The 23,689-nt window shown below is 47.6% G+C and overlaps 1 protein-coding gene across 1 annotated transcript in view; it reads left to right on the top strand.

Moving 5' to 3' along the window:
• The window catches only part of LOC134983091 (gastrula zinc finger protein XlCGF57.1-like), a 40,024-nt gene extending 16,944 nt beyond the window's left edge, over positions 1 to 23,080 (top strand). The window contains exons 2-7 of the mRNA XM_063948788.1: positions 16,047 to 16,177; positions 16,366 to 16,557; positions 16,637 to 16,760; positions 16,870 to 16,967; positions 17,092 to 17,200; positions 20,903 to 23,080. Coding sequence (XP_063804858.1) covers positions 16,100 to 16,177; positions 16,366 to 16,557; positions 16,637 to 16,760; positions 16,870 to 16,967; positions 17,092 to 17,200; positions 20,903 to 22,140 — 1,839 coding nt within the window. The 5' untranslated portion in view covers positions 16,047 to 16,099 and the 3' untranslated portion in view covers positions 22,141 to 23,080. The remainder of the gene's footprint in view (positions 1 to 16,046; positions 16,178 to 16,365; positions 16,558 to 16,636; positions 16,761 to 16,869; positions 16,968 to 17,091; positions 17,201 to 20,902) is intronic.
• Positions 23,081 to 23,689: the final 609 nt, after the last annotated feature.

The following is a 23,689-nucleotide window of genomic DNA, read 5'->3' as shown; positions in this document are numbered from 1 at the left end:
TAAAAATGTCAGGATACAGTGCAGGCCCTCTGGTACGCAACCCCCCCCCCCCTCCCCCAAAGAATGATCATGCTGTAGGAGTGGTTTAAATATTTTAATATGGCTAATAAAGATGTCAGGTGATTGTCACTAAATTGCTCATTAATGGGTTACATGATGTGTGAAAGTCATATAGAGTTGTTAATGATGTGGAACGTGTACGTGGAGGAGATAATGATGTGGGACGTGTACGTGGAGGAGATGATGCTGTGGGACGTGTACGTGGTGGAGATAATGATGTGGGACGTGTATGCGGGGGAGATAATGATGTGGGAGATAATGATGGGGGACGTGTATGCGGGGGAGATAATGATGTGGGAGATAATGATGTGGGAGATAATGATGGGGGACGTGTATGCGGGGGAGATAATGATGTGGGAGATAATGATGTGGGAGATAATGATGGGGGACGTGTATGCGGGGGAGATAATGATGTGGGAGATAATGATGGGGGACGTGTATGCGGGGGAGATAATGATGTGGGAGATAATGATGTGGGAGATAATGATGGGGGACGTGTATGCGGGGGAGATAATGATGTGGGAGATAATGATGTGGGAGATAATGATGGGGGACGTGTATGCGGGGGAGATAATGATGTGGGAGATAATGATGTGGGAGATAATGATGTGGGACGTGTATGCGGGGGAGATAATGATGTGGGAGATAATGATGGGGGACGTGTATGCGGGGGAGATAATGATGTGGGAGATAATGATGGGGGACGTGTATGCGGGGGAGATAATGATGTGGGAGATAATGATGTGGGAGATAATGATGGGGGACGTGTATGCGGGGGAGATAATGATGTGGGAGATAATGATGTGGGAGATAATGATGGGGACGTGTATGCGGGGGAGATAATGATGTGGGAGATAATGATGTGGGAGATAATGATGGGGGACGTGTATGCGGGGGAGATAATGATGTGGGAGATAATGATGTGGGAGATAATGATGTGGGAGATAATGATGGGGGACGTGTATGCGGGGGAGATAATGATGTGGGAGATAATGATGTGGGAGATAATGATGTGGGAGATAATGATGGGGGACGTGTATGCGGGGGAGATAATGATGTGGGAGATAATGATGGGGGAGATAATGATGGGGGACGTGTATGCGGGGGAGATAATGATGGGGGAGATAATGATGGGGGACGTGTATGCGGGGGAGATAATGATGTGGGAGATAATGATAGGGGACGTGTATGCGGGGGAGATAATGATGTGGGAGATAATGATGGGGGACGTGTATGCGGGGGAGATAATGATGTGGGAGATAATGATGTGGGAGATAATGATGGGGGACGTGTATGCGGGGGAGATAATGATGTGGGAGATAATGATGTGGGAGATAATGATGGGGGACGTGTATGCGGGGGAGATAATGATGTGGGAGATAATGATGTGGGAGATAATGATGGGGGACGTGTATGCGGGGGAGATAATGATGTGGGAGATAATGATGTGGGAGATAATGATGTGGGAGATAATGATGGGGGACGTGTATGCGGGGGAGATAATGATGTGGGAGATAATGATGTGGGAGATAATGATGGGGGACGTGTATGCGGGGGAGAATGATGTGGGAGATAATGATGTGGGAGATAATGATGGGGGAGATAATGATGGGGGACGTGTATTTGAGGAGATAATGATGGGGGACGTGTATTTGAGGAGATAATGATGGGGGACGTGTACGTGGAGGAGATAATGATGGGGGACGTGTACGTGGAGGAGAGAATGATGGGGGACGTGTACGTGGAGGAGAGAATGATGGGGGACGTGTACGTGGAGGAGAGAATGATGGGGGACGTGTACGTGGAGGAGATAATGATGTGGGACGTGTACGCGGAGGAACTAATGATGTGGGAGATAATGATGGGGGACGTGTACGCGGAGGAGATAATGATGGGGGACGTGTACGTGGAGGAGATAATGATGTGGGACGTGTACGTGAGGAGATAATGATGGGGGGCGTGTACGTGGAGGAGATAATGATGGGGGACGTGTATTTGAGGAGATAATGATGGACGTGTATGTGGAGGAGATAATGCCGGGGACATGTATTTGAGGAGATAATGATGGGGGACGTGTACGCGGAGGAGATAATGATGTGGGGCGTGTACGCGGAGGAGATAATGATGTGGGACGTGTACGCGGAGGAGATAATGATGTGGGACGTGTACGCGGAGGAGATAATGATGTGGGGCGTGTACGCGGAGGAGATAATGATGTGGGACGTGTACGCGGAGGAGATAATGATGGGGGACGTGTACGCGGAGGAGATAATGATGTGGGGCGTGTACGCGGAGGAGATAATGATGTGGGACGTGTACGCGGAGGAGATAATGATGTGGGACGTGTACCCGGAGGAGATAATGATGTGGGACGTGTATGTGGAGGAGATAATGATGGGGACGTGTACGTGGAGGAGATAATGATGGGGGACATGTATTCGAGGAGATAATGATGGGGGGCGTGTACGTGGAGGAGATAATGATGGGGGACGTGTACGTGGAGGAGATAATGATGGGGGACGTGTATTTGAGGAGATAATGATGGGGGATGTGTATGTGGAGGAGATAATGTCGGGGGCATGTATTTGAGGAGATAATGATGGGGGACGTGTATGTGGAGGAGATAATGATGGGGGACGTGTACGCGGAGGAGATAATGATGTGGGACGTGTACGCGGAGGAGATATTGATGGGGACGTGTATGTGAGAAGATAATGATGTGGGATATATACGTGGTGGAGATAATGATGGGGGACGTGTACGTGGAGGAGATAATGATGGGGACGTGTACGTGAGGAGATAATGATGTGGGGCGTGCATGTGGAGGAGATAATGATGGGGTCGTGTACGTGGAGGAGATAATGATGGGGGACGTGTACGTGGAGGAGATAATGATGTGGGACGTGTACGTGGAGGAGATAATGATGGGGGATGTGTATGTGGAGGAGATAATGATAGGGGATGTGTACGTGGAGGAGATAATGATGGGGGATGTGTATGTGGAGGAGATAATGATGTGGGACGTGTGCGCAGAGGAGATAATTATGTTTGACATGTACGTGGAGGAGATAATGATGTGGGACGTGTACGCGGAGGAGATAATGATGTGGGAAATAATGATGTGGTATATGTACGTGAGGTGATAATGATTGAGGAAGTGTACGTGGAGGAGATAATGATGGGGGACGTGTATTTGAGGAGATAATGATGGGGTACGTGGAGGAGATAATGATGGGGGACGTGTACGTGGAGGATATAATGATGGGGGACGTGTATTTGAGGAGATAATGATGGGGGACGTGTATGTGGAGATAATGTCGGGGACATGTATTTGAGGAGATAATGATGGGGGACGTGTACGCGGAGGAGATAATGATGTGGGACGTGTACGCGGAGGAGATAATGATGGGGACGTGTATGTGAGAAGATAATGATGTGGGATATGTACGTGGTGGAGATAATAATGGGGGATGTGTACGTGGAGGAGATAATGATGTAGGACGTGTACGTGGAGGAGATAATGATGGGGGATGTGTATATGGAGGAGATAATGATGGGGGACGTGTACGCGGAGGAGATAATGATGTGGGATATGTACGCGGAGGAGATAATGATGTGGGAGATGATGGGGGGCATGTACGTGGAGGAGATAATGATGGGGGACATGTACGTGGAGGAGATAATGATGGTTGACGTGTACGTGGAGGAGATAATGATGTGGGACATGTATGTGGAGGAGAGAATGATGGGGGATGTGTACGTGGAGGAGATAATGATGGGGACGTGTACGTGAGGAGATAATGTTGTGGGACGTGTACGTGAGGAGATAATGATGTGGGGCGTGCATGCGGAGGAGATAATGATGGGGGACGTGTATGTTAATGTGGTGACTTGATGGGAAAGGGGTCTGAGTTTGCAGATGGAAGCTAAAGGTGTTTTTTCCCCAACATTTTACAAATTTGTATAAAATGACATGAGACCCATTTTCTTGTTACCCGTATTGCTCTACAGACTGTCACTTACTGAAAGACACTCTCTTGCTATCACTTTTCTGCCATTAAAAAAAAACCACAATAATAAACCATTTGACTCCCTGTAGGAACCTCCAGTACTTTGCTTATGGCTACAAACAGCCTCTAACAGTGCTCTGCTATCATTCTGTATATGCCGCTTTTTGGGGGTACATGGTGATATCTGACTCTTTTATGCCCTTCAACTAGGTAGCACGTGGTAGAATTAGCACACTTCATTGCAGCAATCCTAGCAAATGGTCATTTATCATTGAATTCTGAGAATCACATGTGTGTGCTTCATGAAAAATTAGCCTCTATGTGTGCGGTTTTTGTGCTTCCAGTCTCTTGCAGAATTGAATTACCACCCCATTCCCATTGGAGTGGCCCAAAGTTGAAAATAACTCAGGTTTTTATCCACTTTATCTCTAGCAAAATGTGACCATTTACAATTTGGTAAAATATGCCCGTTTATAAGGATAGGGCTTTTCATAATGGTACGTATGCCACATGGGTGGGGGATAGAGGGTATTCAATTCCCAGTGCAATGATATAGCTCTCTGGCTAAGTGTCCAGTGCTATTCAATTGACAGCATGTCGCCTGGCATTTAAGTCAGGAGATGCCATTCATAGCAACTAATACCTGGTGCTGAGTCCCGGTAAAAAGCATTTCCTGTTAGTGCACGCAGTAACACTGCAACTAGCCCAAAGCACTAGATAAGTCCGGAAAGTGCGAGCAGAAATAGCCAGTCACGGATTTACAGCACAACCAATTACATAGCTTCAGGCACATTACCTGGGAGCTATTTCACAGCCATTGGAATTGAATTGCCCCCATAGTAAACTATGCTGGGTGTACCCAAGGCGCCTTCCCTTCAATAACAGGCTTTATTTTGTGAGCGAAGACCAGCAGCTTGCCCCAGCGATAGGGGATAAGCTGAGGTGGCAACCAAAAGCCTCAGCTTATCCCTAGGGCACACAGATTTTGGCTGCTCTACCCAACACAGCTTGGAAATTTACCATGACCGACCAGCAGCTACACAGTTGGTAGATAAATATGTACAGTATGTCGTCCGTTCTGCTACATTAGTAACTAGTTATATTATGTTACAGCCATCAGCCACAGGGAATCCGCGCCACAGCCATATAGAAGTGTGACTACAGGGAAAGAGTGTTACACGGCAGCAGTTGCTGGTCACAGCACCACTGGAGAGCTAGCTGCACAAGTAATTCAGCACCAGAGAATGTCTTAGTCGCAAGGGGTCATGTGATAGATAACCTAGGGCGACAATATTGTGGGCACTCGTGAGAGGACAGCTGAGGGTAGCGTATGAGGAAGAGGGGCTGACAGACGGAATGTGTCGGATCAAAGATGGCAATCCTGGGTGTGAGAGCCTGTCATTGTGTGACCTTGTCCTTAAACCTTTGCAATGTCCCCTGTTATTCAAAGAATCTCTATATGGTCTCTCCACAGTGCCGCCCCCCCCCCCTCCCCTCCATAGAGTCCACTAGTATTCCACCTCCTCAGGTGTCCCACGCCCCTACCACCATAGTGTCACTGCTTCCCCATAGGGTCCACTAGTCCTCCTTCATCCCCCTACAATATCACCATTCCCCTTCTGTGTCCCCCATCCTTCCTCCTTAGTGGATTCTACCACTTACAGTATCCCCCTGTGTATTGCGATTTTAACATCATGGCTCTAAGTGTGGCTGTGTCTTTGTCAGGGAGCTGTGTGTGGCAGGGTCTGCATGACACAATGACCACTGGGCAGAGGGAAGTGGAGCACACGGGAAGGCTACATGTAGGAGGGCAGGGCACACAGAAAAGCTGTGTGCAGGAGGGCAAGGCACATGGGAAATTTGTGTGGAGGAGGGCATGACACACAGGGAAAGCTGTGTGGAGGAGGGCAGGACACATGGGGACAGCTGTGTGGAGGAGGACAGGGCATATGGGGGAAAGCTGTGTGGAGGAGGGCAGGGCACATGGGGGAAAGCTGTGTGGAGGAGGGCAGGGCATATGGGGGAAAGCTGTGTGGTGGAGGGCAGGGCACATGGGGGAAAGCTGTGTGGAGGAGGGCAGGGCACATGGGGGAAAGCTGTGTGGAGGAGGGCAGGACACACAGGGAAAGCTGTGTGGAGGAGGGCAGGACACATGGAAAGCTTTGTGGAGGAGGGCAGGAGACACGTGGAAAGCTGTGTGGAGGAGGGCAGGGCATATGGGGGAAAGCTGTGTGGAGGAGGGCAGGGTACACGGAGGAAAGCTGTGTGGAAGAGGGCAGGGCACATGGGGGGAAAGCTGTGTGGAGGAGGGCAGGGCATATGGGGGAAAGCTGTGTGGAGGAGGGCAGGGCACGTGGGGGAAAGCTGTGTGGAGGAGGGCAGGGTACGTGGGGGAAAGCTGTGTGGAGGAGGGCAGGGTACACGGGGGAAAGCTGTGTGGGGGAGGGCAGGGCACACGGGGAAAGCTGTGTGGAGGAGGGCAGAGCACATGGAAAGCTTTGTGGAGGAGGGCAGGAGACACGTGGAAAGCTGTGTGGAGGAGGGCAGGGTACACGGAGGAAAGCTGTGTGGAAGAGGGCAGGGCACATGGGGGGAAAGCTGTGTGGAGGAGGGCAGGGCACGTGGGGGAAAGCTGTGTGGAGGAGGGCAGGGTACGTGGGGGAAAGCTGTGTGGAGGAGGGCAGGGTACACGGGGGAAAGCTGTGTGGGGGAGGGCAGGGCACACGGGGAAAGCTGTGTGGAGGAGGGCAGAGCACATGGAAAGCTTTGTGGAGGAGGGCAGGAGACACGTGGAAAGCTGTGTGGAGGAGGGCAGGGCATATGGGGGAAAGCTGTGTGGAGGAGGGCAGGGTACACGGAGGAAAGCTGTGTGGAAGAGGGCAGGGCACATGGGGGGAAAGCTGTGTGGAGGAGGGCAGGACACATGGGGACAGCTGTGTGGAGGAGGGCAGGGCACGTGGGAGAAAGCTGTGTGGAGGAGGGCAGGGCACGTGGGGGAAAGCTGTGTGGGGGAGAGCAGGGCACACGGGGAAAGCTGTGTGGGGGAGGGCAGGGTACATGGGAAAGCTGTGTGGGGGAGAGCAGGGTACACAGGAAGGCTGCACGATAAGGGGCAGGGACCACAAGAGGACAGCACATAAGTGGTCATTCCGAGTTGTTCGCTCGCTGCCGTTTTTAGCAGAATAGCGATCAGGCTAAAAGTGGGCGATTCTGCTCATGCGTATGGGCCGCAGGGCGCACGCGCTAAGTATTTTCGCACAAAACTAAGCAATTTTACATAGGTCCGAGCAACGCTTTTCAGTCGCTCTGCTGATCGGTGAGTGATTGACAGGAAAGGGGCGTTTCTGGACGGAAACTGACCGTTTTCCGGGAGTGTGCTAAAAAACGCAGGCGTGTCAGGCCAAAACGCAGGAGTGGCCGGAGAAACGTGGGAGTGGCTGGCTGGACGCTGGGCGTGTTGGTGACGTTAAACCAGGAATTAAACGGACTGAGGTGATCGCAGTCTAGGAGTAGGTCTGGAGCTACTCAAAAACTGCAGGGAAATATGTAATAGCAGAACTGCTAATCTTTCGTTCGCAATTCTGCTAAGCTAAGATACACTCCCAGAGGGCGGCGGCCTAGCGTGTGCAATGCTGCTAAAAGCAGCTAGCGAGCGAACAACTCGGAATGAGGGCCATAGTGAGGCAGTGCCCACAAGAAGGCTGTGCAAAGGGGATCAGGTCACACAGGAAATTTACCAATGTGGTTGTGGATAATAAGAATTTACTCACCGATAATTCTATTTCTCGTAGTCCGTGGTGGATGCTGGGAACTCCGTAAGGACCATGGGGAATAGACTGGCTCCGCAGGAGACAGGGCACTCTAAAGAAAAGATTAGGTACTATCTGGTGTGCACTGGCTCCTCCCTCTATGCCCCTCCTCTAGACCTCAGTTAGGGAAACTGTGCCCGGAAGAGCTGACATTACAAGGAAAGGATTTTTGGAATCCAGGGTAAGACTCATACCAGCCACACCAATCACACCGTACAACTTGTGATAACCTTACCCAGTTAACAGTATGAACAACAACTGAGCCTCATTTAACGGATGGCTCATAACAATAACCCTTATTTAAGCAATAACTATATACACGTATTGCAGAAAGTCCGCACTTGGGACGGGCGCCCAGCATCCACTACGGACTACGAGAAATAGAATTACCGGTGAGTAAATTCTTATTTTCTCTGACGTCCTAGTGGATGCTGGGAACTCCGTAAGGACCATGGGGATTATACCAAAGCTCCCAAACGGGCGGGAGAGTGCGGATGACTCTGCAGCACTGAATGAGCAAACACAAGGTCCTCCTCAGCCAGGGTATCAAACTTGTAGAACTTTGCAAAGGTGTTTGAACCCGACCAAGTAGCCGCTCGGCAAAGCTGTAAAGCCGAGACCCCTCAGGCAGCCGCCCAAGAAGAGCACACCTTCCTTGTGGAATGGGCTTTTACTGATTTTGGATGCGGCAATCCAGCCGAGGAATGAGCCAGCTGAATCGTGCTACAGATCCAGCGAGCAATAGTTTGCTTTGAAGCAGGAGCACCCAGCTTGTTGGGTGCATGCAGGATAACAGCGAGTCAGTCTTCCTGACTCCAGCCGTTCTGGAAACATATATATTTTCAAAGACCTGACTACGTCCAGCAACTTGGAGTCCTCCAAGTCCCGAGTAGCCGCAGGCACCACAATAGGTTGGTTCAAATGAAACGATGATACCACCTTTGGGAGAAATAGGGGACGAGTCCGCAATTCTGCCCTGTCCATATGGAAAATCAGATAGGGGCTTTTACATGACAAAGCCGCCAATTCCGACACAAGCCTAGCCGATGCTAAGGCCAACAGCATGACCACTTTCCACGTGAGATACTTTAGTTCCACGGTCTTAAGTGGCTCAAACCAGTGGGATTTCAGGAAATCCAACACAACGTTAAGATCCCAAGGTGCCACTGGTGGCACAAAAGGGGGCTGAATATGCAGCACTCCCTTAACAACCGTCTGAACCTCAGGCAGTGAAGCCAGTTCTTTTTGAAAGAAAATGGATAGGGCCGAAATCTGGACCCTAATTTTAGGCCCATAGACACTCCTGACTAGGAAGTGCAGGAATCGACCCAGCTGGAATTCCTCTGTAGGGGCCGTCCTGGCCTCACACCAAGCAACATATTTTCGCCATATATGGTGATAATGCTTTGCTGTCCCGTCCTTCCTAGCCTTTATCAGCGTAGGAATAACTTCATCCAGAATGCCTTTTACCGCTAGGATCCGGCGTTCAACCGCCATGCCTTCAAACGCAGCCGCGGTAAGTCTTGGAACAGACAGGGCCCTTGTTGCTTCTCACTCCTCTTTTTCTTACAATTCTCAGCACCTTTTGTATGAGAGGAAGAGGAGGAAACACATATACCGACTGGAACACCCACGGTGTCACTAGCGCGTCCACAGCTATCGCCTGAGGGTCCCTTGACCTGGCGCAATATCTTTTTAGCTTTTTGTTGAGGCGGGATGCCATCATGTCCACCTGTGGCAGTTCCCATCGATTTGCAATCTGTGTGAAGACTTCTTGATGAAGTCCCCACTCTCCCAGGTGGAGGTCGTGTCTGCTGAGGAAATCTGCTTCCCAGTTGTCCACTCCCGGAATGAACACTGCTGACAGTGCTTGCACGTGATTCTCCGCCCAACGAAGAATCTTTGTGGCTTCCGCCATTGCCACCCTGCTTCTTGTGCCGCCCTGGCGGTTTACATGGGCGACCGCCGTGATGTTGTCTGACTGAATCAGCACTGGTTGGTCTCGAAGCAGGGGCTCCGCTTGACTCAGGGCGTTGTATATGGCCCTTAGTTCCAGTATATTTATGTGCAGACAAGTCTCCTGACTTGACCACAGCCCTTGGAAGTTTCTTCCCTGAGTGACTGCCCCCCATCCACGGAGGCTTGCATCCGTGGTCACCAGGACCCAGTCCTGTATGCCGAACCTGCGGCCCTCGGGAAGAAGAGCACTCTGCAGCCACCACAGAAGAGACACCCTGGCCCTGGGGGACAGGGTGATTAACCGATGCATCTGAAGATGTGATCCAGACCATTTGTCCAGTAAGTCCCATTGGAAGGACCTCGTATGGAACCTGCCGAAGGGAATGGCCTCGTATGAGGCCACCCTCCTTCCCAGGACTCGAGTGCAGTGATGCCCTGACCCCTGTTTTGGTTTTAATAGATTCCTGACCAGTGTCACGAGCTCCTGAGCTCTCTCTATCGGGAGATAACCCTTTTCTGGTCTGTGTCTAGGATCATGCCTAGGAGAAGCAGATGAGCTGTAAGAACCCACTGCGACTTTGGAATATATAGAATCCAGCCGTGTTGCCGTTACACTTCCAGAGAAAGTGATACGCTGTTCAGCAACTGCTCTCTTGATCTCGCTTTTATGAGGAGATCGTCTAAGAATGTGATAATAGTGACACCTTGCTTCCGCAGGAGCACCATCATTTCCGCCATTACCTTGGTGAACATTCTCAAGGCCGTGGAGAGACCACGGCAACCTCTGAAATTGGTAATGACAATCCCGTACCGTAATTCTGAGGTACGCCTGATGAGGTGGATAAATGGGGACCTGAAGGTATGCATCCTTTATGTCCCGAGTCACCTTTCAGGCTTGCAATAACCGCTCTTAGCGATTTCAACGTGAACTTGAAGTTTTCAGGTATACGTTCAGGGATTTTAAATTCAATATGGGTCCCACCGAACCGTCAGGTTACGGGACTATAACATGGTCGAATAATAACCCCCTCCTTGTTGAAGGAGGGGAACCTTGACCACCACCTGGTGAAGATACAATTTGTGAATTGCAGTTAACACTGTTTCCCTCTCGTGGGGGGAAGCCGGCAGGGCCGTCGGGGAGGGGGCATCTTCTCAAAATCCAGCTTGTATCCCTGAGACACAATATCTATTGCCCAGAGATTTAACAGGGAGTGAACCCACTTGTGGCCGAACTTACGAAGGCGTGCCCCCACCGGGCCCAGCTCCGCCTGTGGAGCCCCAGCGACATGCTGTGGATTTTTGTAGAGGCCGGGGAGGACTTCTGTTTCTTGGTACTAGCTGTGTTGTGCAGCTTCTTTTCTCTGCCCCCGTTTCTGGCAAGAAAGGACGCACCTCAGACTTTCTTGTTTCTTTATTTGAAAGGCTGCATTTGATAATGTCGTGCTTTCCTAGGCTGTGCAGGAATATAAGGCAAATATCAGAATTACCAGCTATAGTTGTGGAGACCAGGTCCGAGAACCCTTCTCAGCCTTCCATATGCCTCTTAAGTCGGCATCATCTGTCCATTGCATATTCTACAGGACACGTCAAGCAGAAATCGACATAGCTTTGACTCTAGGACCCAGTATACTCATGTCTCTTTGGGCATGTTATTTATATATATATATATATATATATATATATATATATATATATATATATATAAAAATCTCTTAAGACAGCATCTTTAATATATATATATATATATATATATATCAATATGCATACTAGGGTCTCAATCTCTGCTGATAAGGTACCTGTTCACGCTGCCACAGCGCTATAAACCCATGCCGACACAATCGCCGGTCTGAGTAGTGTACTAGAATGTGCACGCTATCTGCAGGATCCCTGAGAACAGCTAGTGCTAACGTCTGGGCAAACGTGACACCCTAGGGGAAGATTACCATCACATCCTGGCCCTAGTGGGGAAAGGATACTGCCTGAGAATTCCTTGTGGGAAGCTGCAGTTTCTTGTCTGGAGATTCCCGCCCTTTTTCCTCATGAGAGGAGGGAAATTTACCTCAGCTTTCTTCCCCTTAAACATGTGTACCCTTGTGTCAGGGACATGAGTCATCAGTGATATGCAAATCATCTTTTATTACAATAATCATATATTGAATACCTTTCAGCCATTTTTGCTGTAACTTTACATTATCGTAGTCGACACTGAAGTCAAACTCCGTGTCGTTATCAGTGTGTATTATTTTGGATAGTGATCATTGTGAGACTCTGAAGGTCTCTGCGACATAGGGACAGACATGGGTAGATTTCCTGTCTGTTCTCTAATCTTTTGTGCAATAAATTCACCTCAGCACTTACACATATCCAAACAGGTGTCGGCGTTGTCGACGGAGACACCCTCTCACACACATATTTTCTCTATCTCCTCCTTAGGGGAGCCTTTTACCTCAGACATGTCGACACACGCGTACCGACACAACACACACACACACACACAGGGGATGCTCTATTTGAAGACAGTTCCCCCACAAGGCCCTTTGGAGAGACAGAGAGAGAGTATGCCAGCACACACCCCAGCGCTATATAACCCAGGGATTACATTACAACTTCAGTGTTTACCTAGTAGCTGCTGTATATACAAATTTGCGCCTAAATTTATGTGCCCCCCCCTCTTTTCACCCTTTGTGTATCTGGATACTGCAGGGGAGAGCCTGGGGGGCTTCTTTCCAGCGGAGCTGTGAATAGAAAATGGCGCTGGTGTGCTGAGGAAGAAGGCCCCGCCCCCTCAGCGGCGGGCTTCTGTCCCGCTTAATGTGAAAAAATGGCGGGGTTTTTTACATATATACAGTGCCAGACTGTATATATGTATTCTTATTGCCAAAGGGTACTTCAATTGCTGCCCAGGGCACCCCCCCCCCAGCGCCCTGCACCCTACAGTGACCGGAGTGTGTAAGTGTGCTGGGAGCAATGGCGCACAGCTGCGGTGCTGTGCGCTACCTTAAATGAAGACAGGAGTCTTCTGCCGCCGATTTCGTCGTCTTCAAGCTTCTGTTCTTCTGGCTCTGCGAGGGGGACGGCGGCGCGGCTCCGGGAACGGACGATCGAGGACAGGTGCCTGTGTTCGAACCCTCTGGAGCTAATGGTGTCCAGTAGCCTAAGAAGCACAAGCTAGCTGCAAGCAGGTAGGTTTGCTTCTCTCCCCTTAGTCCCACGTAGCAGTGAGTCTGTTGCCAGCAGAAGCTCACTGAAAATAAAAAACCTAATAAATACTTTCTTTACTAGTAAGCTCAGGAGAGCCCACTAGGAGCACCCAGCTCTGGCCGGGCACAGATTCTAACTGAGGTCTGGAGGAGCGGCATAGAGGGAGGAGCCAGTGCACACCAGATAGTACCTAATCTTTTCTTTAGAGTGCCCAGTCTCCTGCGGAGCCCGTCTATTCCCCATGGTCCTTACGGAGTTCCCAGCATCCACTAGGACGTCAGATAAATATGGATAGAGGCTTCCAGCAGATGTGGTAGGGTAGTGTTAATATAGTGGAGTCAATTAAACATGCTTCGCATTTAGGGATATAAAAAAAATAGGTCAAACTAGATTGTGCAGGAAGTTCTATGGGTTATTCCACACCAAATCAACACCAGCAGAGGTATGTAATGCTGACCGAGTCCGACGGCTGGCCAGACATTTTTTTTAAAGAGGCAATCACTTACAAGGCATGGTTTTAAAAAAAAATTTAAGTTCAGCCGGTATCCCGCACAACCAACGAACTCAGGCGTAATTGCAACCGGCCCCTCATTTTAAACCTTTCACCTTTCCTGTCTTTGGTGACCTCTCTCTCTCTCTGTCTAGAGGACAGAACGTAGCTGTGGGCTGCAGTATTTACTGACCACTAGACCAGCAAATGTCACCACTACTGATACTCCAGTGTTTCAAATGTAAATGACACATTTTCTTTTTATGGGTATGTTTTTGTGTTTTGTTATCACAATCCGAAGCTCAGAACATGATTTGCTGATGGAACTGTATTCAACTTAGACACAAAAATCAATAACACCGGTGATATGTGAATATTACACCCGCTAATATATTCCCCTCATGGCCTTTGAAGTCCTCAATAAAACAAAATGGTTGTCTTAATTATGCATCAAGCTTTTATGTTTTAGAATAAAGGTAAATATATTTAATCTCCAAGATACAAAATATCAGCGTAACCACGTTCTACCCCAGACTCTCCTCAGCTAGCCCTTCTACCCTACGCGTTTCACAGGAGTTTCCTCCGGGATCTTTCTCTGTTATTCTTCTTTCTTTTCTTTTTTCTATAACCTTTTTGTAAGAGACTTCAAGCAATCTCCTTATCTCATGACAGCCTGGCTATTGGGGCCTAATTCCTCACAGTCTGAGAGCCCAGCAAGGTGACTAGACTTTTATACTTAGTCAGGTCCATAAATATTGGGACATCGACACAATTCTCATATTTTGGGCTGTATACACTACCACAATGGATTTGAAATGAAACAAGCAAGATGTCCTTTAACTGCAGTGGGTATTAATTTGAGGGTATTTACATCCAAATCAGGTGAGCGGTGTAGGAATTACAATGGTTTCTATATGTGCCTCCCACTTTTTAAGGGACCAAAAGTAATGGGACAATCGCCTCAAAAGTATTTCATGGACAGGAGTGGGCTATTCCCTCGTTATTTCATCATCAATCAGGTGTGACATTTGCATTTGGAATCTGTTGCTGTCGACTCTCAATATGAGATCCAAAGTACTGCCACTATCAGTGAAGCAAGCCATCATTAGGCTGAAAAATCAAAACAAACCCATCAGAGAGATAGCAAAAACATTAAGTGTGGCCAAATCAACTTTTTGGAACATTCTTAGAAAGAACGCAGCTGAGAGCTCAGCAACACCAAAAGACCCGGAAGACCACGAAAAACAGCAGTGGTGGATGACAGAAGAATTATTTCCCTGGTGAAGAAAAACCCCTTCACAACAGTTGCCCAGATCAAGAACACTCTCCAGGAGGTAGGTGTATATGTGTCAAAGTCAACAATCTAGAGAAGACTTCACAAGAGTGAATATAGAGGGTTCACCACAAGATGTAAACCATTGGTGAGCCACAAAAACAGGAAGTCCAGATTAGAGTTTGCCAAACAACATCTAAAAAAGCCTTTACAGTTCTGGAACAACATCCTATGGACAGATGAGACAAATATCAACTTGTACCAGAGTGATGGGAAGAGAAGAGTATGGAGAAGGAACTGCTCATGATCCATAACATACCACCTCATCAGTGAAGCATGGTGGTGGTAGTGTCATGGCGTGGGCATGTATGGCTGCCAGTGGAACTGGTTCCTTTGTATTTATTGATAATGTGACTGCTGACAAAAGCAGCAGGATGAATTTTGAAGTGTTTCGGGCAATATCTGCTCCTATTCCGTCAAATGCTTCAGAATTCATTGGACGGCGCTTCACAGTGCAGATGGACAATGACCCGAAGCATACTGCGAAAGCAACCAAAGAGTTTTTTAAGGCAAATAAGTGGAATGTTATGCAATGGCCTAGTCAATCACCTGACTTGAATCCTATTGAGCATGCATTTCACTTGATGAAGACAAAACTGCAGGGAAAATGCCCCAAGAACAAGCAGGAACTTAAGACATTTGCAGTAGAGGCCTGGCAGAGCATCACCAGGGATGAAACCCAGCGTCTGGTGATGTCTATGCGTTCCAGACTTCAGGCTGTAATTGACTGCAAAGGATTTGCAACACCCTATTAAAAAGTTAAAGTTTGATTTAGGATTGTTTAGTTTGTCCCATTACTTTTGGTCCCTTAAAAAGTGGGAGGCACATATAGAAACCGTTGTAATTCCTACACCGTTCACCTGATTTGGATGTAAATACCCTCAAATTAAAGCGGAAAGTCTGCAGTTAAAGCACATCTTGTTTGTTTCATTTCAAATCCATTGTGGTGGTGTATAGAGCCCAAAATATGAGAATTGTGTCAATGTCCCAATATTTATGGACCTAACTGTATAATGCCTTTGTTGCTTCATCTTGGCTATTCTTTCTAAATAGTGTGTACACACACTGCCTATATGCCGGGCAGTAAGATACATGCGAAGCTCCATGGATGCCTAATACACAGGCCACATACATACAAAGGAGATTGCCAATTTCTCAGTGTATATATTTGTGTTGTTCTACAGAAAACATCTCGGGTCAGCTTTCAGAACCAGAGCACATTCTCAGAGACTTCAAGATGGAAAAGGACAGGAGACACATAACTGAGAACATCTTAGAGATCACACTGCAGATCATCTACCTGCTGACTGGGGAGGTGAGGGAGTCTGGGAGCGTCACAATGACGTCACTCTAATTTCTATTATTAACACAGGAACCTGACTGGAGAGGTGAGGGAGTCTGCCTGTGTTACAGAGACATCACTACTACTCACACATGGACCAAAAGGGAAGGGTGAGCATTTATGGAAATGTATTCAATTAATGTGTTTTTCTCAATACACAGGCTTACACAATGGTGAATGAAACATCAGATGAGCATGTTACACCCAGCATCTGCCACCGTGTATCAGAAGGATGGACCAGGCTCAAGAGCCCCATCCCGGTGCTTCCACCTCACTCACTGATACATGAGAGACACAATGAGCAGAAGATTCTGGAACTCACCAACAAGATCATTCAGCTACTGACTGGAGAGGTGACTGCTGGGAATGGGACGTTATACAGTAACACCAGGGGATGTGTCTGGGTGATGACTGTATCATTATGTGTGTCAGGTTCCTATAAGGTGTGAGGACGTCACTGTCTATTTCTCCATGGAGGAGTGGGAGTATATAAAGGAACACAGGGGTCTGTACAAGGACGTGATGATGGAGAATCACCGGCCCCTCACATCACTGGGTAAGAGGAGACTCTCACGTAGTGGAATGGAGAGCAGCTATGAGAGCCATCTAGGTACACATCATCTGACATATATACAATGTACTCCGTCACTGTGTGTCTCCTACAGATGGGGCCAGTAACAGGACTACCCCAGAGAGATGTCCCCATCCTCTGTATTTTCAGGATTGTACAGAGGAGAATCACAGTGTCCCACAGGAGGGTCAGGTAGGTGGGATTTAGGCTCTCCCCAATTATCAAAATGACTGTGGACTAAATGACCTGTAGGGAAGTTGTACATGTCTTAGAAAGATCTCCTCCTTTAATCTCAATTTGTAATTGGGTTATTTAGGGTGAAGTCCAGATTATTAGTAAATCAGAAGCTATACAAGGAGAAGAGACGTATGTGAGGGGTGAGCAGCAGTGTAAAGAGGAGGAAATCCTTACAGGTATCGGCACAGGTGAGTAATACTCACTAAGTACAGAGTCACATATTCTCCTTGTTCTGTCATTACAGCAATCTCTTATCCTACACCCTCCTTAGTACAGACTAATTAAGACAATGTATCTGCCTCATGATAGAGTCTGGAGTCATCATCCCTTATTATACTCCCGCTCTCCTCCTCACATCATGTCACTGGAGGGGTAAATGACCGACATATGGAGGTGGTGGGGTGGCAATGACAGACACGTGTAGGGGACGATAATAGTGGTATAAACTGCAGTAGGCAAATGGAAAAGGTCTGTTGTATATTGGTCACAACATAATTTCTTATAAGTACTTGGCTTGCCATTGATTTCACTTAATATGTCACTGTAAATAGCACTAATACATTACCGTTTCCATGTTCTTACTAAATTGCTTATCGCTTTACTAATTTATTATACGGGCATACATTTTGTTAATACTCCTAATTTTTGGTCCTGTGTGGGTAACACAGGATTTATGACTATCATAAATATGGAGTTTAGCCAATCTTATAGCGCTACCCTTTTCCCAGGTCAGTCAGCTGTCATCGATTTGTGTGCCCCAGCACTGCCTGTTCCTTATACTGTGCTCTGCTGCACTCACCATGTGTCCTAATCATTCTGCTGTCACCTGTTCTGTAGGATGTAGTGAAAATGGCCGATTTTAGAAATGTAAAAATGATTGAGTATGGAAAATGTTCTACCCCATGGTAGTAATTCATTGCCGATGGTTCGTCGTCGTAGTTCAATTTCTTCAGCTCCCATAATTGCCTTGAAGTTTTGAAATGTGGTCCAGATAGGCATTACACCTTATTGCAGGACTCGCGCATCGCTGCTGTTCGTTTTCACACAGCAGCCGATCAGGTCTGTACTGCGGCGGTGCCGCAGTGCAACGGCGCATGCCAGACAGCCGACGGCCATCACAGCCCTGTGATCGCCTCAGACTGATTGACAGGCAGGGGCGGGCCGGCGGCGTTTGGCTGCCGCTTTAGAGGCACGGTGCGGGCAACGCAGGAGTGCCCGTCCCGTGCAGGGGGCGGGCCGCGGCGGCTGCGTGACATCACATGCAGCCGCTGTGACCCGGACAGCGATGAGTAGATCCCTGCCAGTGCGCAGGAGCTGCGCTGGTAGGTAGCTACTCTACCAGTAAAAAAAAACATTGCCGCTGTGCGATGCTTGTGCGGCGGGGCAGAGCTAGACTTGCGGGCCGGACTAGCCCTGTGCTGGGCGTCTCCCCGCATGTCTGAGTAACTGATCGTAGCCGTGCAAACTTTTACACGGCTATGATCAAGTCTGAATTAGGCCCAGAGCACGGAAAGCATTTCTGGGCACTGATACATTCCGCATTTGATGTTGCTACGCAAGTAAAGACTCGAAAAATCACATCAGTTTGACTAATTGTGCGGAATTCTGTTAATATTGGCCTGCGTGAAAAGATTGTCTCAAAGTGTCACAGGCGACTTATCGTAGAGGAGCATATTTCAATGGTTCAGGAACTTGGAGGAAAGTACATTGGGCACTTTGCTCCTGAGTCAGACAAAGCAAACAATACAGCCACAGGAATCCTCACTCATCTTAAAGATGAAGAGCAAGGAAGAATTCTTGACAATGTGCGTGTCATCGGGAGCTATAGAAAATAGCTTGCAGTGAAATCTTCAATGGGCAATATGCCTCCTTCATTCATTTCAATGAATTACCACTTCATCACCTCTTCACGTTCCTTGATGGGTGAACAACTGGTCATGAAAGTTTTTCAGGTTCTATAGGACAGAAGCTTGCTGATTCCAAAAAAAAAAAGTTATATTTTGCAAAATAAATATAGAACTTCCAGAGATTGACACAAGTGACCTAACTACTGACCAAAAGTACTTCCTAGAGATGTGCAGAACCATTTCTGCTGGCTTCGTAGTCGAAGATCTTGCTAAGAGACCCGGTGCCGCTACATCATTCCAGATGGCTGACAGCTGGGAATCGCACTCTTCACTTGTACATTGCCTCGTCACATCTTCACGAAACCAGGTAACAATTACAAATTACATTATGAAGGTATATGCCAGGCTTTGGTTATCTATTAAAAGAGACTGGCAAATAAGACATGCACGCATACATACCTGGAACGCTATACAATACTCACGATACTTACCTGATCCAGCACAACGAAAAGTCGATGAGGTCATCCAGACTGATGCTTACTTTTTGCATCCAGAAAATTTACTGGTCAGTATGCTGTTTGATGAACGGTCAGATATCAAACGTTTGACTGTATAAAGAATCATGAATTCTAGAGCCCAGGAAGATGCACAAAGTGTGAGGCAGTTCCAAATGCCTACACAATTTCAGAGCCAAAGACCATACTGAGGTAATTGGGGAAACAACTACAGTGACTCCACCTCTGCGGGATACAGTCAGGATCTCGGCTGTCGGCATCCTGTCAGAGTACCGACGCCGGTACCGACTCTATTCTGAATGCCAACACTGGCATCCAGAATGGGTACACCATCCTGGCACTGGAATACCGACAGCCGGGATCCCGAACGGGGACGCACCTCGCCGCAAGTCAGGTAAGCCTGGGTGGAGGAGGGGGTTAGGCTGCATACCGGGAGGTTAGGGTTAGGCTGTGGGGAAGGGGGGGGGTTAGGCTGCAAGGGGGGAGAGTTAGGTTTAGGCAGCGGGGACAAGGGGGTTAGGGTTAGGCAACAAGGGGGGTGGTTAGGATTAGGCTGTGGGGAGGGGGGTTAGGGAATTGGGGAGAGGGGGAAACCCCTCTTAATCACCCCTGTCGGCTTCTCAAACATTGGGATCCCGACGTCGGTATTACGACCGCCGGTATCCCGTGTGCCGACAAATCATACTGATCCCACATCCGCTCCTCAGAGACATGTCTGAGGAAGAACCGATGTTGTCAGACATGGACCAAGTCGCGTTTGCATCACAGGGTATATGACCGTTTCCGTACCATGCACAGGCTGCTGAGAGGACTGTGGAGCTGGTTACCATGACCTGGATATTTCCTGAAAATATCTTCAGAGCTGCAGGCCAGTATTACCAGAATGCCACAAAGCTATAGTCAACATTTTTCAAGTCTTCACTTGCATAGCAACATTAAATGTGTACTGTTTTAGTCTCCGGAAATGCTTTCCGCACTATGTTAGACAAGATGCGCAGCAAGACCCTATCTGCGGCACGGCTATGCGCGGGCGCTCCGAGAGTGCCTGTCCGCTGCAGATGTAGCCACGATGAATTACAGCTGTAGTTGTTTGATGTGGCTGTGCCATCTGCTTGTCCTCTTGGTTATGGTTATGGATCGTGCTTGTGTTATATTTTAAGACCGTGTATTATCTCTATTTATAATCGTAATTAATTGGTCATAGTTGTTGATAAGCAGCTATATATCTTGAATTTAATTCGGCAGAACTTTGCAGCTTCTTTGTTTTTGCAAGTCGAGCATTTAAAATGGCCACAATATCAGACAGGGATTCTCAATGTGATTACTCCGCTCTCTGCCTGTGACCTTAGGAGGTGCGAGCACCAATCAGGATAGGCGGCTCTGCTGTATTTGAGTTAGAGCAACGCCCACAGCGCAAGTGGCTCCTAGGGGGCCATAAAAGCTAAGCGCATTCCCCCGCATAGTATGAACTGTTACTCAATGCAGAAAGAAAATATCTATTTACAAAGATGTATTTTATTTCCAGCAGATGGATGCAGAAGCAGGAATACCTCGGAGGGACGTCTCCTTTTGTCTTCAGATTATAAAATAGAAGATAACATCGTACAAGATTCTCCAGGAGAAACCCCTATTACACTAAATGTACAGCTGGTGTTGGACAGTGGAGATATGTCATCTGATCCCTCTAATCATAAAGATTGTTCTGATAATATAGATGTTGTTACACACAGAACAAACCCTACAAGTGCTAAAAGGTTTCTCTGTTCTGAATGTGGTAAATGTTTCTTATATCGGTCACTCTTTCTTAGACATCTGAGAAGTCACACCGGTGAGAAACCATTTCCATGTCCTGAGTGTGGGAAATGTTTTACAATGAAATCAAATCTTGATAAACATCAGAGAACGCACGCTGGTGAGAAGCCTTTTCCATGTTCTGTCTGTGCAGGATACTGTGCTCATAAATCAGTTCTTGTAACAAATCAGGGAAGTTACACAGGTGAGAAACTATTTCCATGTTCTGAGTGTGGGAAATGTTTTGCACGGAAATCCGATCTTGTCAGACACCAGAGAACTCACACAGGCGAAAAGCCTTTTTTATGTTCTGATTGTGGGAAATGTTTTGCACAGAAATCAGATGTTGCTAAACACCAGAGAAGTCACACAGGTGAGAAGCCTTTATTATGTTCTGAGTGTGGGAAATGTTTTCCACAGAAATCCAATCTTGTTGCACACCAGAGAATTCACACAGGTGAGAAGCCTTTTTTATGTGCTGAGTGTGGGAAATATTTTGCAAGGAAATCCATTCTTGTTAAGCACCAGAGAAGTCACACAGGTGAGAAGCCATTTCTATGTTCTGAGTGTGGAAAATGTTTTGCACATAAAGCAGAGCTTGTTATACATCAGAGAACTCACACAGGAGAGAAGCCATTTCTGTGTTCTGAGTGTGGGAAATGTTTTACACAGAAATCAGCGCTTGTTGTACATCAGAGAACTCACACCGGTGAGAAGCCGTTTTCGTGTTCTGAGTGTGGGAAATGTTTTATAGATAAATCAGATCTTGTCAGACATCAGAGAACTCACACAGGTAAGAAGCAGTTTTCCTGTTCTGAGTGTAGGAAATGTTTTACAAAGATATCAAGTCTTGTCAGACATCAAAGAAGTCACACTGGTAAGACGTCTTTTCCATGTTCTGAGTGTGGGAAATGTTTTACACAAAAAACAACTCTTGTTGTACATAAAAAAAAATGCACACGGGAAATAAAATAAAAAAAATACCATGAGGTAATAGGCAAAATTAGGGTTTGCAGCAATAATTTAAATATTGTAAAATGTGTTTTATTAAGATAATTGATAAACAATTGATGTAAACATACATTTACAGATTGCATTGACATCACTGATTTATAGACAGCCTCACATAGGAGCCATGATTGAGAATCTCACTCAATGCATGTTGTGCAAGATGTATGCGCGCCTGGAGCAACCATCCCAGTGTGAATACATCTGTTCGAGGTGTGTGCAAACTGCTGCCAGGGTAACTGATCTAGAGCAAACCGTTACGCGGCTGAGGGATATTCACAATCTCGAGCAAAGCTTAGATCGAAAGGTGGAGGAGTTGCAGGGGGTAACACTGGTAGACGAGGACAATCAGGTAGCCAGCATTGTCACAGTTAGAAGGAAGAAGAAAAAGAGTTGGAGTCAAGATATCTCTGGTCTGCCAAACTCCAATAAATTCACCCGATTTGACGAAGATTTTGTGGATGGCAGTGAAGATATGATGCAGCTGGAAGAGACTGTTCATTCTAGCAACTGGAGAAAGGGTCCCTCCGGCAGAGATGGGATAAAAGTAAATGAGGTACCTAGTCAGATTGTGGTGGTAGTGGATTCTATTATCAGCTAGACAGGGCAATCGGCTACCAGGACCGCGATCATCGTACAGTGTGATGTCTTCCGGGTTCTCGACACATTACAGACGTGGGTAGAAAGATTGTTGGGAGGGGCTGGGAACGACCCGGCGGTCTTGGTGCACGTTGACACCAATGACAAAGTCAGCGCTATGTGGGATGTCCTTTAAAAAAATAGGAACTTCGGCCAGAAACTAAAGACAAGGACATCTAGTGTAATATTCTCCAAAATATCTGTGCCACGCGCTATCCCACAGATGCAGAGAGAGATTAGAGAGGAAAATGTGTGGCTTAGAGACTGGTGTAGGAAAGAGGGGTTTGTGTTCCTAGAACACTGGGTTGACTTCTCAGTTAGGCACCATCTTTTTTGTCATAATGGATTGCACCTGTATGAGGTTGGGGCAGCAGTGCTGGAGGGAAGGATGGTTAGAAGGTTGGAGGAGGTTTTAAACTAGGAGCCTGGGGGGAGGGTATAGCTAGAAACTATGGGTCAAGCAGGAGAATAGTAAAGGGGGGTACTCACGGAGCGATATTCTAAGCAATCTGACTAGATTGCTTAGAATTTAAGCATCGCTCCGTATGTACCCCCTATAGCAATGCGCAGCCCCGCGCACCGCTAGCGCTGCTGCTAGATTGGCCCGTCTCCCCCCGCACACTCAGCACAGATCGCGCTGTGCTGAGCGGCGGGAGAGATGTGTGCTGAGCGGTTCGCTCAGCACACCTCTCCTATATGAGGAATGGAGGTAATGAGCTGAAGGGGGGGGGGGGGGGGGGAGAGCAGCTGGCAAGGGTATTACCAAAACAAAAATTTACGATGAATATGGATCACCAATAATGCATATAGAAAATGATGTTCCTAGCACAAGAGGGAATACTTATCTTAATTGTATGTATGTAAAAGCTAGAAGCCT

This window comes from Pseudophryne corroboree (genome assembly GCF_028390025.1).
Source record: "Pseudophryne corroboree isolate aPseCor3 chromosome 3 unlocalized genomic scaffold, aPseCor3.hap2 SUPER_3_unloc_1, whole genome shotgun sequence".
Classification (NCBI taxonomy): domain Eukaryota; kingdom Metazoa; phylum Chordata; class Amphibia; order Anura; family Myobatrachidae; genus Pseudophryne; species Pseudophryne corroboree.
The sequence above is the reverse complement of the archived record's forward strand: the minus strand, read 5'-3'. Positions and strand labels throughout refer to the sequence as shown.